The sequence below is a fragment of the Zingiber officinale genome, chromosome 4A, assembly GCF_018446385.1.
Source record: "Zingiber officinale cultivar Zhangliang chromosome 4A, Zo_v1.1, whole genome shotgun sequence".
NCBI lineage: Eukaryota > Viridiplantae > Streptophyta > Magnoliopsida > Zingiberales > Zingiberaceae > Zingiber > Zingiber officinale.
In genome coordinates, this window is record NC_055992.1 from 12,977,031 (window position 1) to 12,993,600 (window position 16,570).

General features: G+C 38.4%; 1 protein-coding gene across 1 annotated transcript; it reads left to right on the forward strand.

Moving 5' to 3' along the window:
• The first annotated feature begins 3,069 nt into the window (after window positions 1-3,069).
• Window positions 3,070-4,910, forward strand: LOC121973145 (MADS-box transcription factor 16-like). The gene is made up of 7 exons (XM_042524730.1): window positions 3,070-3,478; window positions 3,572-3,638; window positions 3,742-3,803; window positions 3,907-4,006; window positions 4,239-4,280; window positions 4,507-4,551; window positions 4,686-4,910. Exons 1-7 carry the CDS (start codon window positions 3,291-3,293, stop codon window positions 4,842-4,844), a joined length of 663 nt encoding a protein of 220 aa, XP_042380664.1. The 5' UTR covers window positions 3,070-3,290; the 3' UTR covers window positions 4,845-4,910.
• Window positions 4,911-16,570: the final 11,660 nt, after the last annotated feature.

The following is a 16,570-nucleotide window of genomic DNA, read 5'->3' on the forward strand; positions in this document are numbered from 1 at the left end:
CACGAGCCTATTGAATTTTTCACTTTAATTTAAGTTTGAGAGAAAATTTTATTTTTCTCAACTCGCAGGCCAACCCAAGCCCACTGTGGGCTGACCTGCCCGGGTCACGGGCCCAAATGGGTCGGTCCGCCTTGGCTCACCTTTAAATGGATTGATAAAATTTCAATCCAATCCACTTAAATAGTTTGATGGAGTAGGCAAATGTGACGGGCCTAACTTAAACCGATTGCTCGAAATAAGCTAGTCATCTTCATTGGACCATAAATTTAATTTTTTTCTCACACCTAGGATGTTTAAATAGCCTTTTTTTTTTCAAAATATAAGATTATATATCTTACTATTTAATTAAAAATATAGATCTATATAGATCTTTTAATAGCTAACTCTCAATTGATTTAGCGAAGTCTAAAATTAAATTATGTTAATGTTTTTTTTATTTTTAGGTCGAAAATAATTTCAAGGTTTATTAGTAATTTCAACTTCTTATCCTTCTCAAATCATATGCACATAACATAATTTCTACTATCTGTATCATTTTTTTCTTACTGTCTCAATTCTCATGAGTTTTTCATCATTTTTTCCTTCCCTCTCTCTCTCCAACTTTTACTACACATTTGTCTTTCTTATCCTTTTTATATCACAACATATCAATTCATCTATTTTTGCTCTTCTCCATACGATACAACCACATCAATCCATTTGTATCTCATTGATTCTTCGAAAAAAAAAAAATCATAGTTGCATCTATCCATCTCTGTGATATTCTCGTTACATAATTTGAGATATGATTAATAACCTAATTTCTATTTTATTTTTAGATTAAGATTTTTATAGAATAAATCATATTAGGATTTAGGAATAATATTGTTTAATTACTTGAAGGTAAATTTTTATTTTATATAATTTATATATATTTATGCATTATATTACACATACAAGTAGTGACTAATTTTATTAAGAATATAAATTGATTTATAGATCAGCGGAGTCTAAAAAACATATATTTTACACGTCATTTAATTTAGAGAAAAAATAAAAATTTCGGAGTTTAAAAATATTATTATTATTTTTCTAAATATATTTAAAAAATAAATATTTGTATTATATTCGATATTAGGACGACTAAAGTAAAACATTTGATATTGTGCTTTGAAATACTATTTTGCGCGCTATTTTATAAAGTTCGAGTAGTTAATTAATTTGTGCTTGTTTACATATTTAATTATATATTAATCAATTTTAGAGTGTAAAATTCGAGCATTTTAAGAATCTAAAAGTGTCTATTTATTCAAATCTACGTCTAAAATAATTTATAAATTAATTCAAATTTTAAATTCGGAAGGAATTATATATCACAGGCAAAAGACCGGTCACATTTTTTAAAAAGAGAAATAATAATAAAAGGTATGTTTTAACATCCTTAGGGTGCGTTTGATTCAAGTCATCCTATATAATCTTGGTTATGTGATTACCAGGTAATCACATAACCAAGGTTATATGGAATAAAATATAACCAAATGTTGTTTGGTTCAACTTAGGTAATACAACAAAACTTGTTTGTTTGAAGGTTTTAATGAATACCCTAGTTTAATATTTTACCGTATTATCCTCAGTTACAAAACCAACTATACATAATAATAATAATAATATTATTATTATTATTATTATTATTATTATTCATTCATTTATTATTATTATTATTTATTTATTTATTTATTTTTTAATATTTTTTTATTTTTCTTTTTCCTGTATATTTTTTTATGTGTTTTTTTATTTTTTAATGTTTTTATATTTTTATATTATTTATATTTATATTTTTTTATTTTTTTACATTTTTTAAATTTTAATTTTTATTTATTTATTTTATTTTTAATTTTATTTTTATTTTTATTTTTAAAATTTTTATATATTTTTAAAATTTTTAAAATTTTTAAAATTTTTTAAAAATTTTAAAATTTTAAAATTTAAATTTTTTTTAATTTTTTAAAATTTTTAAAATTTTTTACCATTTTTAAAATTTTTATTTTTTATTTTTAAAATTTTTATTTTTTATTATTATTATTTTTTAAATTATTTATTTAAAAATTATTTAAATTTTTAAATTTTTTAAAACATTTTTTTATTTTTTTACATTTTTTAATATTTTTTTACATTTTTTCTTTTTTTTTCATGTTTTTTCTTATCGGAGGGTATTTTTGATAAAAAAAATTCGTAAAACCTTAGTTTTATGAGATTTTCCGATTCCAGGCTGCATGACCCTTTTGCTGATGTGTCGGGCATGGAACATTACTTGGGAATCATTGAATACCTAAACCAAACAAGGTTTTTGTTGATAACTTTGGATGGATAACCAAGATTATCAAGAATAACCCCGAACCAAACGCATTCTTATAATTGAGAAATTTAATTTTAATTAGAAAATAAATATCAATTACTTCACTATTATTGCATTGTTTGACAAGAGACTTAATTATCTTACGTGAGAGTTTCTATAATGATTTAAGTACAATTAATTAAGCTCCTGCTACTAACGTACCCGATAGATTTCACAAAAAGATCAGCCCAGCATTTCGCATGATGTTCATTTTGTTATTTTCATACAACTATACAACTGATCGATCGAAGATGTGACATGTCATCATGTCATGGCCTCCATGACTTGAACTCTCTCTCGTGGTGGAAAAAGAACTGCAACTCTGGCTAGCTTCTTTACTCGATCACTTCAACTTCTTTTGAAGTCTAAACTACAAACGTTTGTTTGACAAGCTACGTAGGTGACAGTTAGCTCATTCATCCCTTTCTGTTAATTAAACATGCACCGAAGCATGCAGCTGGAGTCTTTGTTTTGCTTGCAAGCTAAGTTTATGACCAGTAGAAGCAAGCCTGTAAGTGATTAGGAGATAGATCTTCTCACACAGAGAGAGAATGTTGTTTCTTGTAGTAAGTCATATTATTTTAATCTGAATACTTCTATTGTGGAAAAATAAAGGTTTTGGGAGAATGTGAGACATGAGAAGTTAGTGGCAAGACATCACATGCTACCAGTTGCCTATGAGCTTTTCACTGAAGGGGAAACATTGGCCTCATCTGTTTTATCTCTGTCCTCTGCACTCCATCCCTCAACTGGAGTACTCTTGCTCTTGCGCTTGCTCTTGCTCTTGCTTTTGCTCATCTCTTTTTTATGGACTAGTGAGTACTCGCTAAGACCTCCCTCTGGTCAGTAGCTCGCTAAGCCTTTTGCTTAATTAATTCTCAGCTTTGCTTTGAGAAGAGGAGGAGGAGGAGATATCATGGGGAGGGGGAAGATTGAGATAAAGAAGATAGAGAACCCAACCAACAGACAGGTGACTTATTCCAAGAGGAGGACAGGGATCATGAAGAAGGCGAGGGAGCTCACGGTGCTGTGTGATGCTGAGGTTTCCATAATCATGTTCTCCAGCACCGGCAAGTTCTCTGATTACTGCAGCCCTTCTACTGAGTATATATGATTCACTCCCTCCCTTTTGTCTCTTTTATTTTTAATGGATTACTTGATACCAAATATATATTTGTTTTGTGTTGTTAATTACAGCACCAAAACTATGTTTGATCGTTATCAGCGAGTGACCGGGATCAACTTGTGGAGTGCACAGTATGAGGTGATCAAGATGACCACTTGAGCTATTCTTTGTGTTGTTTCATCAATAATTAATTAAGCTTTTGATGCTGATATTTTCTTTCTTAATTTCTTGGAACGAGAAGAGAATGCAGAATAATTTGAACCATCTCAAAGAGATTAACCACAAACTTCGCAGAGAAATAAGGTAGTAAATAATCGAGTTCATTTTTATTCACTTTCTATTTATTTATTGTGAAAGCAAGATGATTACTCGCTGATTTAATGATGTACGTACTACGTACAAACAGGCAAAGGATGGGAGAAGATCTTGATGGGATGGACATCAAGGAACTGCGCGGTCTTGAGCAAAATCTGGATGAGGCATTGAAGGTCGTTCGTCATAGAAAAGTATGAGCAATGTCTCCTTCCAAATTTATTCCTGAATTGTTTATTTACGGAAAATAATTTTACTCTGACTTTTATACTTATTCATTGTTCATCTTTTCCCCAAGAAATTGGGAGATTGTGCCGTATGATTGATTTACTGGTCGATTTATTTCTTAAAATGATCAGTGAAATTCAAATATAAATAATCAAGTTGCATAAAGTAAATTAATATCGGTTTTCCATTTGCTTGTAGTATCATGTGATCAGCACTCAAACAGATACCTACAAGAAGAAGGTAAATCAATTTCTTTTCGTCTGACTAATTTCAAATTAAATGATTTCAAAACTATATATCAATACATTATACATGGAAACAAAAAATCAACTAGCTAAAACAAGGATTTTCTGAATTGTATCGAGATAAAACTGACATATTTGCAAGATGTTTTTCAAATGGAAATAAGAATATATATATATAACTACGCTCATGATCAAGTATTCAAGTGGATCGGATTCTGCAGGTTAAGAACTCCCAAGAAACTCACAGGAACTTACTGCATCAACTGGTATAATCAACTACAACATTACACCTTTGTGTCCTCATCAAGCAATATATCGAACTGTTCATTATTTCCTTTATAGTTTGCAGTGAACATTAACTGTTATCTGTTGTATTAATTCTCAAATTAATTAACTATAGGAGATGAAAGAGGAGCATGGAGGTGTTTGCAGGTACGTGGAAGATATTGATGATGGAGGGCAGACTGATCCCATGTACACGTACAGGGTTCGACCCAACCAGCCAAACCTTCAGGCCATCAGATCATATGCATCTCATCATGATTTACGTCTCGCTTGATAAGTCATCGATCCGATCCATTTAACTCTCTCTCTAAATATATACAATTAACTCCATCAGTTTCGCTTGAAGACTAGAAAGTGATGTGTTTTTTAATTTGCTAGAAGAAACTAGTGTTGTTAGTGCTGCTTTACTTATAAGCCAAGTTATGATTGAGCTTTTGGTTATTTATGTGATTGTTAGTGTTCTCATCAGATTTTACATACACTCATATATATATATATGAGAGTTTCAAAATGAAATACATTTTGAGTGAAAAATCATACTAATTGGAATGAAGAAGTTAAATTATTAAGGCAATTGAAATTAGATCAGCTTGCAATTAATGCACCACTAAAACATGAGAGCCCCAAAAGTGAAATTTCTATATGCAAATTAATAAACAGAAACAAATCCATTTGATTAAGGTAAATAAGATAATCTTTTAGGTTGATTTGATTGATAATCATTGCTAGCTAAACCTCCAAACCATGATTTGCATGTGTTGAGCACGTATATTATGTAATATATATTTTGTTTTTTTTCTAAAATTAAAATTATAAATGAAAACGGCTAAATAATATTATATTGTAACTCGTGTATGATGATTAGATAAATTTGGTATGTACCTATAGATTTGAACCAGATTTTGGATTAATTTATATTAATTGATGTCTCCATTATGTTGTTACTAGTAAATATCGTTATTTTTCGTTTTGTATCTTTTAAATTATTCCCACATTAGTATATGTAAATTCTTATTTTTTTTATCAAGTAGAAAATATATTTTTTCTATATCAATCGAAATATTAAATCTATTTTTAGGAATTTTGTGGAGAAAAAACTAAAAACGGAATTAAAAATTGTCGATTTTGAAAAAGAAAACATGAAGAAAACTTTAAAGGCTCTAGATGAAAACGAGAAGAAGAGAGAAGAAGAAAATGAATGAATGGTAATAGTAGAAATTTAGGACAGCGTTATATTTACTCAAGTATTAAGAAGTTTGATACTCTTGATCCATGCTTTTCTTAGAAAAAATATTATATTACCTTTATTAATAATAGCTAAAAATATTGGACATATGTTATTATTCCAATACCCCGAGTGCTATGAGAATTTTAAGGATTGGAAGAGTGAAATGCATATTAAATGTATGTATAACATGCGGGAACTGCTGATATCTAATATCAAACCCAAATACCATTTTTTTCTTCTACAATTCACTAACTAATTATGTTGATATTATGAGTAGACTATATAGATATTTAATCTATTTTTTAATTATATATATAATATGATGTTAATTCTAATATATTTTTGTTTTAATGATGCGAGTCCTTACACGGGCTTGCCTGTCACGTGCGTCCTTCAGATAATCAACATAAGAATTCATCTCTCATCAAACGCATCTAGGTATAAAGATTAATGCATAAATCTATCCTACCCCCTTGAATGACCCTATTTCACCTTCAAAATCCTCCCTCAAATGTCCTTACACGGGCATGTTCCTGTCACGAAGATCCCTCGGAAAATCGAATGAGGAATTACCTCTACAAGATCCACAAGATATCCAAACATTCAATCAAGCATGGTAATTAGGTACAATCATAACATTCCATACAAGATCAAATAGATACAAAACAGGACAAAATCATAGAAATGGGAAATTGGCATATCCACAAGAGTTTTACATCAAGATTTCCTTACAAATACTCCCTCCATCCTAGAACAAGAGATCTACTCCATAAATCGAAGAAAGAATCCTAAAGAAACAAAGATTACAAGTATTTCTAATCTCTCAAATCCAAGAAAGGAGAGAAAGAAAACTTATCTATAGAGAAGAATGGTCTTCGGATCCAATCCTTCGATCTTGGAGTCGAATCGGTGAAGATCCTCCCTAGAATCGTCGGAAAATCCCTCCAAGATGGAGGGAAATCACCCAAATTTTCCTTTCTCCCAAAGGAGAGAAGATCCCCTTTCAAATCTTGAAGGAAGTCTTATATAGAAGAGGGGATTGGGCGCCACACGGCCCCGAAGCACGACCGTGTGAGGTTCACACGGCCTGCTCCATTCTCTTCTCTGCCAACCTCACACGGCCGTGTGAGATACGGTCGTGGCTTGCCTCTACCGATGATCCCCTTACACGGTCGTGTAGATCTACACGGCCTCTACTGCCTTCACCTCTGGAAACCCGACATGGTCGTGTGGTGCACACGGCCAGCACTCTCTTGCTCACTGGAAACCTCACACGGACGTGTAAGGTACACGACCGAGGCTTCTCTGGTCTTTGGAAAACTGACATGGTCGTGTGGTGTACACGACCTAGACTTCATTGGGCTTCAAAACTTGGCACGGCCGTGTGAGGTTCACACGGCTAGGCCATCTCCTTTCTCTACTGCAGCTACATAGCCTCTCATCTCCACATGGCCTGGGCAAACTCCCATGGCAGGGCCGTGTGGGGTTAAGGTACAATGCCTTCCTCCATTGCTTTGCTTGTAGATTTGGCCTCGAACACGTATCCTTCACCAAATTCGACTCCTGTGTACAAAAATTGTACAAAAGTAGATCTCCGAACGAAGAGAGTAAATATGCTCAAAAGGAAAGCTGGAAGTACGAAAATACATAGATAAAGCATGTACAAAGTATGAGAATGTGCGTCAAAATATGCTAAATAAGTGTATACAATCTACGCATATCATACCCCCAGACTCAAACCTTTGCTTGTCCTAAAGCAAAATGCTGTAATCTAAATTCATATGCTCTACAATGCTCTCATATCCCTAATACATTCTCCTAACTCTATCAAAAAGTTTCATTAGTAAGCATGATCATGAAAACAAGTTAAGTTTGACTCAAGCATAAGTACCCTGTGCACAGTGCAAAAATAACTCAAAACTCTTCAAGTTTCAATCTATGTCCTAGTCAAGTCATCATCAAGTTTGAATTCCTAATGTTTCTGGTGATAGACAAGTAACCAGTGATAGACACTTACTTGCCACACACTTGGTTCATATTTCTCAATCAACCCAAGGTCTCAAAGGCGTGCTCAATCTCAAGAGAAGCTAAGCAATCATTTCCCCAGTAACCTAACTTGGTCTCAAAGGGGTGACTAGCTAGATTCCATTCACGACAACTGTTTTTTATATCCCTTATTCATTTTTTTTCCCACACTTTTTTTCATAAGTATTTGCATTGTGCAAATCTTATTCACAAATGTACTTTTGGCACAAATGTTGAGATATTTTGATTTTTCCAAATGAGCTTACATGAGTTGAGCCTCATCCAGTAACCAAAATGAAGTTTGAGAAATCACCATGGAAACCAAGTACTAAACAAACAAGATGAATCATGACTATTTCAATGATATCAACCATTCAAGCATCAAGCATAGTGAAGTGAAGATAAGATCCTTAAGGTCTAGCTAAAACTAAAACTCATCTCCATATGATACTTAGCTTATGTCATGCTACCCAAGATAGAGAAAAGAGGTACATTTGTAAAGCCCGAAAAATTCCCGAATTTATTTTAGAATTATTCTATGATTTTTCTGGAATTTTTAGATATTTTTCCAGAATTTTCCGAGTAGCGGAAGTAGCAAAAATAATTGGAACCGTAAAATAGCTTAGGCGGGAATCGAACCCGAGACCTATGGTTTACGGATAAGTTTAGTAACCGGTGTACCCAGCAGGGCCGTGCTGAAAGAGAGGAGAACCAAATATATTTATATTGGAGTTGGGCGAATTAAGTCTTTAGTATAAATAGGAAGGTTAAGTGGGAGTTGGGTTATTTTGTTTTGGTTCGGCACATTCTTTTTCACCGTGACCTATCCCTCTTCCCAAAAACCTCACCGCCGCCCACACCTCTTCCTCCTCCTCTCTCGGCGCCCAAGCCCAAGGACTCTCGGCTCATCTTCCGGCGACGACTCCAACACGAAAAAGATTCTTCTCCGCGAGAGGAACGCGAGGACGTAAGCGGTTCGTCGAACGAAGCAGTTTCCGGAAAACCTAGCGGATAGAATCGTAAGAAAACCTTGCGATTGAGGTAAGAAACCCCTCACCTGCAGTATAATTGCTCTCGCTTGTTAGTTTTGGCGTTAGTTTAGTAGTTTTACAGTTTTCAGTTATAGGGTGTGCTCTCAGTGCACACCAAGCATTCGGTAGAATGCCTAGTTCAGAAGGATGCACCAGTAGGCATCCTAACAGCATGTAAAACGTATTAGAAACATTTTACTCAGTTTATTATCAGTTATTACAGCTATATGGATCAGATATCCATTGGGTGGGCTCCCACAGTAGCCTCTAGGTTCAGATAACCTAGCTCTAGGTTCAGATAACCTAGAACAGCAAAGTAAAATAAAACAGTATTTTACTTTTATTCAGTTGGCACTGTATTTGGATCAGATATCCATGGGCTGGACTCTCACAGTCGTCCCTAGGTTCAGATAACCTAGTAACCCTGCTGGATTCGGAACTTGCAATCCCGGGTCTCGTATGGATGCGCGCACAGTAAGTACAGATGCCAGGGCCCCAGCAGCATGTTTAGTATTTTCATCTATTATATGTATAGTTTTCAAATTTGAAACCAGTGATGAGAACACTAATTTAGCTTTCAGTTCAGTTCAGGTTCAGTTTACATGATTTGAGTTCATGTACAGATTTAGATATATGCATGACTAGTTCAGTTTCATACTCAGCTTATAAGTATGCCATGTCCAGTTTAAAGCATGTTCAATCTATATGCTATGCCATGTTTCAGTTCCAGTTTATGCTTTTGTATGCCTATATGTCATGCCATGCTAGTTTATTCAGTATATCCAGCATATATTTTAAACAACATGATTTAAAATCATATTTGCATCGTTGCATGTTTTTGTGAGGTAGATGGTTTCTTACTAAGCCCATGGATATCTGATCCAAATACAGTGCCAACTGAATAAAAGTAAAATACTGAATACTGTTTTATTTTACTTTGCTGTTCTAGGTTATCTGAACCTAGAGCTAGGTTATCTGAACCTAGAGCCTACTGTGGGAGCCCACCCAATGGATATCTGATCCATATAGCTGTAATAACTGATAATAAACTGAGTAAAATGTTTCTAATACGTTTTACATGCTGTTAGGACGCCTACTGGTGCATCCTTCTGAACTAGGCATTCTACCGAATGCTTGGTGTGCACTGAGAGCACACCCTATAACTGAAAACTGTAAAACTACTAAACTAACGCCAAAACTAACAAGCGAGAGCAATTATACTGCAGGTGAGGGGTTTCTTACCTCAATCGCAAGGTTTTCTTACGATTCTATCCGCTAGGTTTTCCGGAAACTGCTTCGTTCGACGAACCGCTTACGTCCTCGCGTTCCTCTCGCGGAGAAGAATCTTTTTCGTGTTGGAGTCGTCGCCGGAAGATGAGCCGAGAGTCCTTGGGCTTGGGCGCCGAGAGAGGAGGAGGAAGAGGTGTGGGCGGCGGTGAGGTTTTTGGGAAGAGGGATAGGTCACGGTGAAAAAGAATGTGCCGAACCAAAACAAAATAACCCAACTCCCACTTAACCTTCCTATTTATACTAAAGACTTAATTCGCCCAACTCCAATATAAATTTATTTGGTTCTCCTCTCTTTCAGCACGGCCCTGCTGGGTACACCGGTTACTAAACTTATCCGTAAACCATAGGTCTCGGGTTCGATTCCCGCCTAAGCTATTTTACGGTTCCAATTATTTTTGCTACTTCCGCTACTCGGAAAATTCCGGAAAAATATCTAAAAATTCCAGAAAAATCATAGAAAAATTCTAAAATAAATTCGAGAATTTTTCGGGCTTTACAATCCCCCATACCTTATAAAATTTCATCCCCGAACTTAAAACAATTCTGGGTACTTCTGTCTCCCAAGTCGCCTCTGCTGCTGTGTGATTTTGCCAGCTGACTTTGACTAATGGTACTTCCTTGTTCCGTAATTTCTTTACTGCTCGGTCTATTATCTGAATAGGCCGACTGTCATAGCTGAGATCATCACGGACCTGTACCAACTGTGGCTCAATCACCTGGGTGGCGTCCGGAATATGCTTCTTCAGCATGGAGACATGAAATACGTTGTAGACGGCTGACATCTCCTGAGGTAGCTCTAGCTCATATGCTACCTTGCCCACTCTCTTCGTGATAAGGTATGGTCCCACATATCTGGGAGCTAGCTTGCCCTTCTTCCCAAAACGCATGACTCCCTTCATGGGAGCTACTCTGAGGAAAACTGTATCCCCAACTGAAAACTCTAGGGGTCTGCGTCGTGTATCAGCATAGCTCTTCTGACGGCTCTGTGCTGTCTCTATCCTCTGGCGAATCTGCTGTATGGCTGCTGTGGTATCTGTTACTAGATCTGTCTGAAGCTTTAGTTCCTTCTGTTCACCACTCTCATACCAGCAGATTGGTGATCTGCACCTCCGCCCATAGAGTGCCTCATAAGGAGCCATGCCGATAGTGGCCTGATAACTGTTGTTGTATGCAAATTCTGTTAGACTCAGATATTTGCACCAACTTCCCTTGAAATATAGGGCACAAGCCCGGAGCATATCTTCGAGTACCTGATTTACTCGCTCCGTCTGACCATCTGTCTGAGGATGGAAGGCTGTGCTGAATTTTAACTGGGTGCCCATAGCTGTCTGTACACACTTCTAGAAGTGTGATGTAAATCTGCTGTCTCTGTCTGATATAATGGTTCGTGGGACTCCATGCAGCCTGACAATCTCCTTGAGATACAACTGAGCTAGCTGCTCCATGGAATAGGATATTCTGATAGCTAAGAAGTGGGCTGATTTAGTCAACCTGTCGACTATTACCCAGATAGCATCAAAACCATTCGTGGTTCTGGGTAATCCCATTATGAAGTCCATAGAGATATCCTCCCACTTCCATTCTGGAATCTGGATCGGCTGCAGAACTCCTCCTAGTCGCTGATGTTCTGCCTTAACCCTCTGACAGGTTAGACAGATGCTGACGTATCTGGCGATATCTCGCTTCATCCCAGGCCACCAAAATCGTTTCTTTAGATCCTGATACATTTTGGTGGAACCAGGATGCATCGCATAGGGAGTCCTGTGAGCCTCATCTAAAATCTGTCTCCGTAGCTCCTTCTGATCTGGAACACAGAGTCTGTCACCAAAATACAACACCCCGCTATCGGACACTCTGAATTCTCTACTCTCTGATTCTGCTAGTCCTTGCTTGATTTTCTGAATTTCAGGATCCTGTTCCTGAGCTGTCTGGATATCATCAAGCAAGGTAGATGCTAAGGACATAGTGGAAAGCTGCCCAACTATAAGCTCGAGACTAAAAGCTGTAATCTCCTTCCTTAGGGGTGGTGACATAGCTGCTAAAGATAATAAGGTAGCACTGGACTTCCTGCTGAGTGCGTCTGCTACCTTATTAGCTTTCCCTGGATGGTAGAGGATATCTATGTCATAATCCTTGACCAGCTCTAACCATCTGCGCTGCCGCATATTCAGATCCTTCTGAATAAAGAAGTACTTCAGACTCTGATGATCTGTATACACTCTGCACTAAGCTCCATATAAGTAATGTCTCCAAATTTTGAGGGCGAACACTACTGCTGCAAGCTCAAGGTCATGAGTAGGGTAATTCTTCTCATAATCCTTGAGTTGTCTGGAGGCATAGGCGATCACCTTGCCGTTTTGCATCAGTACTGCTCCTAGGCCCAACTTAGAGGCGTCACTGTAGATGTCGAAGCTGTCTGTGTTTTCTGGTATAGCTAAAATAGGAGCACTGGTCAATCTCCATTTTAGTTCGCTAAAGCTGTTCTCGCAGTCCTCTGTCCACTGAAATTTCTTGTTCTTTCTGGTGAGAGCTGTCAGTGGGGAGGCTATCCTAGAGAAGTCCTCTACGAATTTCCTGTAGTAGCCTGCTAATCCCAGAAAGCTTCTAATTTCACTGGCATTCCTGGGTCTCTTCCAGTTACTTACTGCTTCTATCTTGCTGGGATCTACCATAACATCATCCTTGGAGATGATGTGACCTAGAAAGGCTACCTGGTCTAGCCAAAATTCACATTTCGTGAATTTGGCATACAGCTGGTTCTGCTGAAGGATCTGCAAAACTGTCTTCAGATGCTCTGCATGGTCCTCCTGAGTGCTTGAATAGATAAGAATGTCATCGATGAACACGATGACAAACTTGTCTAAATATTCTCTGAATACTCTGTTCATGAGGTCCATGAAAGTAGCTGGAGCATTTGTCACACCGAAAGGCATGACTACGAACTCATAATGTCCGTATCTGGTCTTGAAAGCTGTTTTAGGTATATCACCTTTCTTGACTCTAACCTGATGATATCCTGATCTGAGGTCAATTTTAGAGAATACTGTGGCTCCCTTTAGCTGATCAAACAGGTCATCTATCCTGGGGAGAGGGTACCTGTTTTTAATTGTGACCTGGTTCAAGGCACGGTAGTCTATGCATAGGCGCATGCTTCCATCCTTCTTCTTCACGAACAACACAGGTGCTCCCCATGGTGAGTGACTAGGGCGTATGAAACCCTTGTCAAGAAGCTCCTGTAATTGCTCCTGAAGTTCCTTCAGTTCAGCTGGAGCCATGCGGTACGGTGCCTTGGAAATTGGATTTGTGCCGGGAATGAGCTCTATCTCAAATTCAATCTCCCTGTCTGGTGCTAAGCCTGGTAGCTCTTCAGGGAAAACTGCTGGGTAGTCACAAACGACTCGAACCTCTGATAGCTGTTGGTTCTTGTCCTGGCTGGTGTTGACTACATTTGCTAAAAATCCCATGCATCCTGAATCCAATAGCTACTGTGCTTTCAATGCTGAGAGAAACTTCCTGGCTTTTCTCTTTGGTTTTCCCATGTACTCAAACTGTACTCCTTCTTCAGGTTGGAATATGACCTTTTGTTTACGGCACTCTATAGACGCGCCGTATCTGATCAGAAAATCCATTCCAAAGATGACATCGTAGTCAGTCATTTCTAGCACTATCAGATCACCAAAAAGTTCTCTGTCTGCTATAATGACTGGCACTGCTCTGAGCCAGTGCGTAGATGCCATAATGTCTCCTGAGGGTAGTGTTGTCAGAAATTGACTATTGAGTAACTCTGGAGGTGTTGCTAATTTCTCGGCAAACGCCCTGGATACATAAGAGTGGGTTGCCCCAGTATCGAATAAGACAGTTGCATTATGCTGTAAAATATTGATATGACCTGACCTGTGACAACTGTCGAGGCATTTGCTACGTCCTCTCTGGTCAGTGAGAAAATCCTGGCATTCGTGGTAGCTGTGGGGGCTTCTAATCGCCTCGACCGATCATGGACCATCTAAGGCAAGATACATCCGTGTAGGCTACCGGCCGAGCTCCATATTGTATCTACCGAGGTGAGGAAGATTGTTCTTGTTCGGGCACTGCTTAGCCATGTGCCCTTCCTGTCCACATTCAAAACAACCCCGCGTACCCTTGCGGCAAACTCCTGGATGATGTTTCCCACAAGTAGCACACTTGGGATGTCTGGAATGTTTTCCAGCTGGTCCTCCTTTTGGGTCACTGCTTGCCTTACGTTTCCCCTTCCAGTTGGAGCTATGTCCCTGTTGTTTCTGCTGAGTACCTGAGCCCGCTTGTCCCTTGGGCTCTGTGAAAACCTGCTTCTGCTGGGTGATGCTGTGCTGATAGTGCTCGGTGATCAGAGCACTACTCACTAGCTCCTCTGTGGTTTGTGGCCTATGAACGCCACCAGCCACATTCATTGCGATCTCTGGTCTGAGCATCTTCAGCATCAACCGTACCCGTTCCTTCTCTGAGCTGACTAGTTCTGGACACAGACGGGCCAACCTGTTGAATTTCTTCACGGCCTCCTGAACTGATAGGTTGCCCTGACGAAACTCTGTAAACTCGTCATAGTGTCGGTTCGTGACTTGCATGTGAAAGAATTCCTCGAAGAATTCTTTCTCGAAGTTGGCCCATGTCATCTGATTTACTGGCCACTTCGATTTAATCCGCTCCCACCACATGCGTGCGTCTCCTGTTAAACAGAAGGAGGCACACTTCACCTTTTCGTACTCTGGCCAGTCTAGAAGCTCCATCGTGCTTTCCAGTGTTTTAAACCATGCCTGAGCATTCCATGGTTCGCTGGTGCCTGAGAAGTTCTCGGGCTTAATTCTCTGCCACTGGATAAGGTAAGCGCCCCTGCTACTGGGGCTACTAGGACTGGTACTGCAGGCTGAGCTGGTACAACCTCTGTGATTACTGGAGTCGTGAGGTTCGGTACTGGAGTGACTGGGGGAGTAGTCTGCTGGTTAGCCTTTAAGGAGGCTATCTCCTGCTGCTATTCAGCTAACTGTTGCTGTAGCTGAGCCACTAGTGCTGTAAGGTCTGGGGGAGGCACTGAACTACCTGCCTCGTGCTGGGGATCAGCCGCTGCTGCTTTCTTAGCTGGACGTCCTCGTACCATTTTCTAAATAGCAGAGAACACATATATATATAACTGGGCTATCATGTTATAGTTAACTATTGGTAACATGTTATATACTATCACTGTAAACATGAATTAATTAACTACCAACATGAGAGCAAATATGAAAGCACATATAACTGATATGAAAGCTGAAAACAAAACTGAGTGAGAGATATTCTTACTTGGAAGCTGTAGGCACAATGCTGATGTGTGTGTAGGAAGTAAGGAACTTGCTCTGATACCACTCTGTAACGACCCAACTCCTGGGTACTAAGCTGTGATCCGGATCGCTACATTAACTATTGAAACTACTGTGCTGTGCTGTGCGGAAGACTGGGTAAAATAAAATTTTACTAAACTGTTGTAGTTGCCTCTGTTAACTCTGGAAGAGTGAGATTTCATATCCAACTACCTTCTAGATATTCATAGCTATACTGAGGAGGAGGTGAAGCTGGAGCTTTGGATCGGTCCGTGGAGCGATCCACTGACACCCACGCGAACACTGGCTGGATCGGTCTGCAGACCGATCCAGCTACTCACTAATCGGTCGGCGGACCGATTAGTGGCTCACTGATCGCGCACAGGAACGCTGGCTGGATCGGTCTGCAGACCGATCCAGCTGCTCACTGATCGGTCGGCTGACCGATCAGTGACCGCTGATTTCGTCCCGAACTCTCTGTTCGCGGATGGAACGGTCGGCTGACCGATCCTGGGAGATACAGTAGGCTACTGTATCCATCTGGATCGGTTGGCTGACCGATCCAGGAGAATAAACGGCACTGGATCGGTCTGCTGACCGATCCAGGCTCTGATAGTCTAAAACGAAATCAGAATTTCTGATTTCCAGCACTGATTCGTGCCAAGAATCACATACACAAGCTCTAGATACATGAAAAAAACACTCTAGCATGTAAATACCAACATTCTAAACATGATAAACTAAACAAGGCATAGTTTACTAAGCTATAACACCTAGTAACAAGACTAAGTCATAAAACTAGACATGTTAAGTACTAAAACTGAAATAAAAGCGTGTAGATCCCAAGGATCTTTATTCCAAACCCCTTGCACACACACATCATCGTAGCATCGCCCTCCAGCCTCCGCTAATCCACTTTTCTTTTACCTGTATCTGCAGTATAAGAAAAGTAGTACCTGTAAGCTAAAGAGCTTAGTAAGAAACCATCTACCTCACAAAAACATGCAACGATGCAAATATGATTTTAAATCATGCTGTTTAAAATATATGCTGGATATACTGAATAAACTAGCATGGCATGGCATATAGGCAT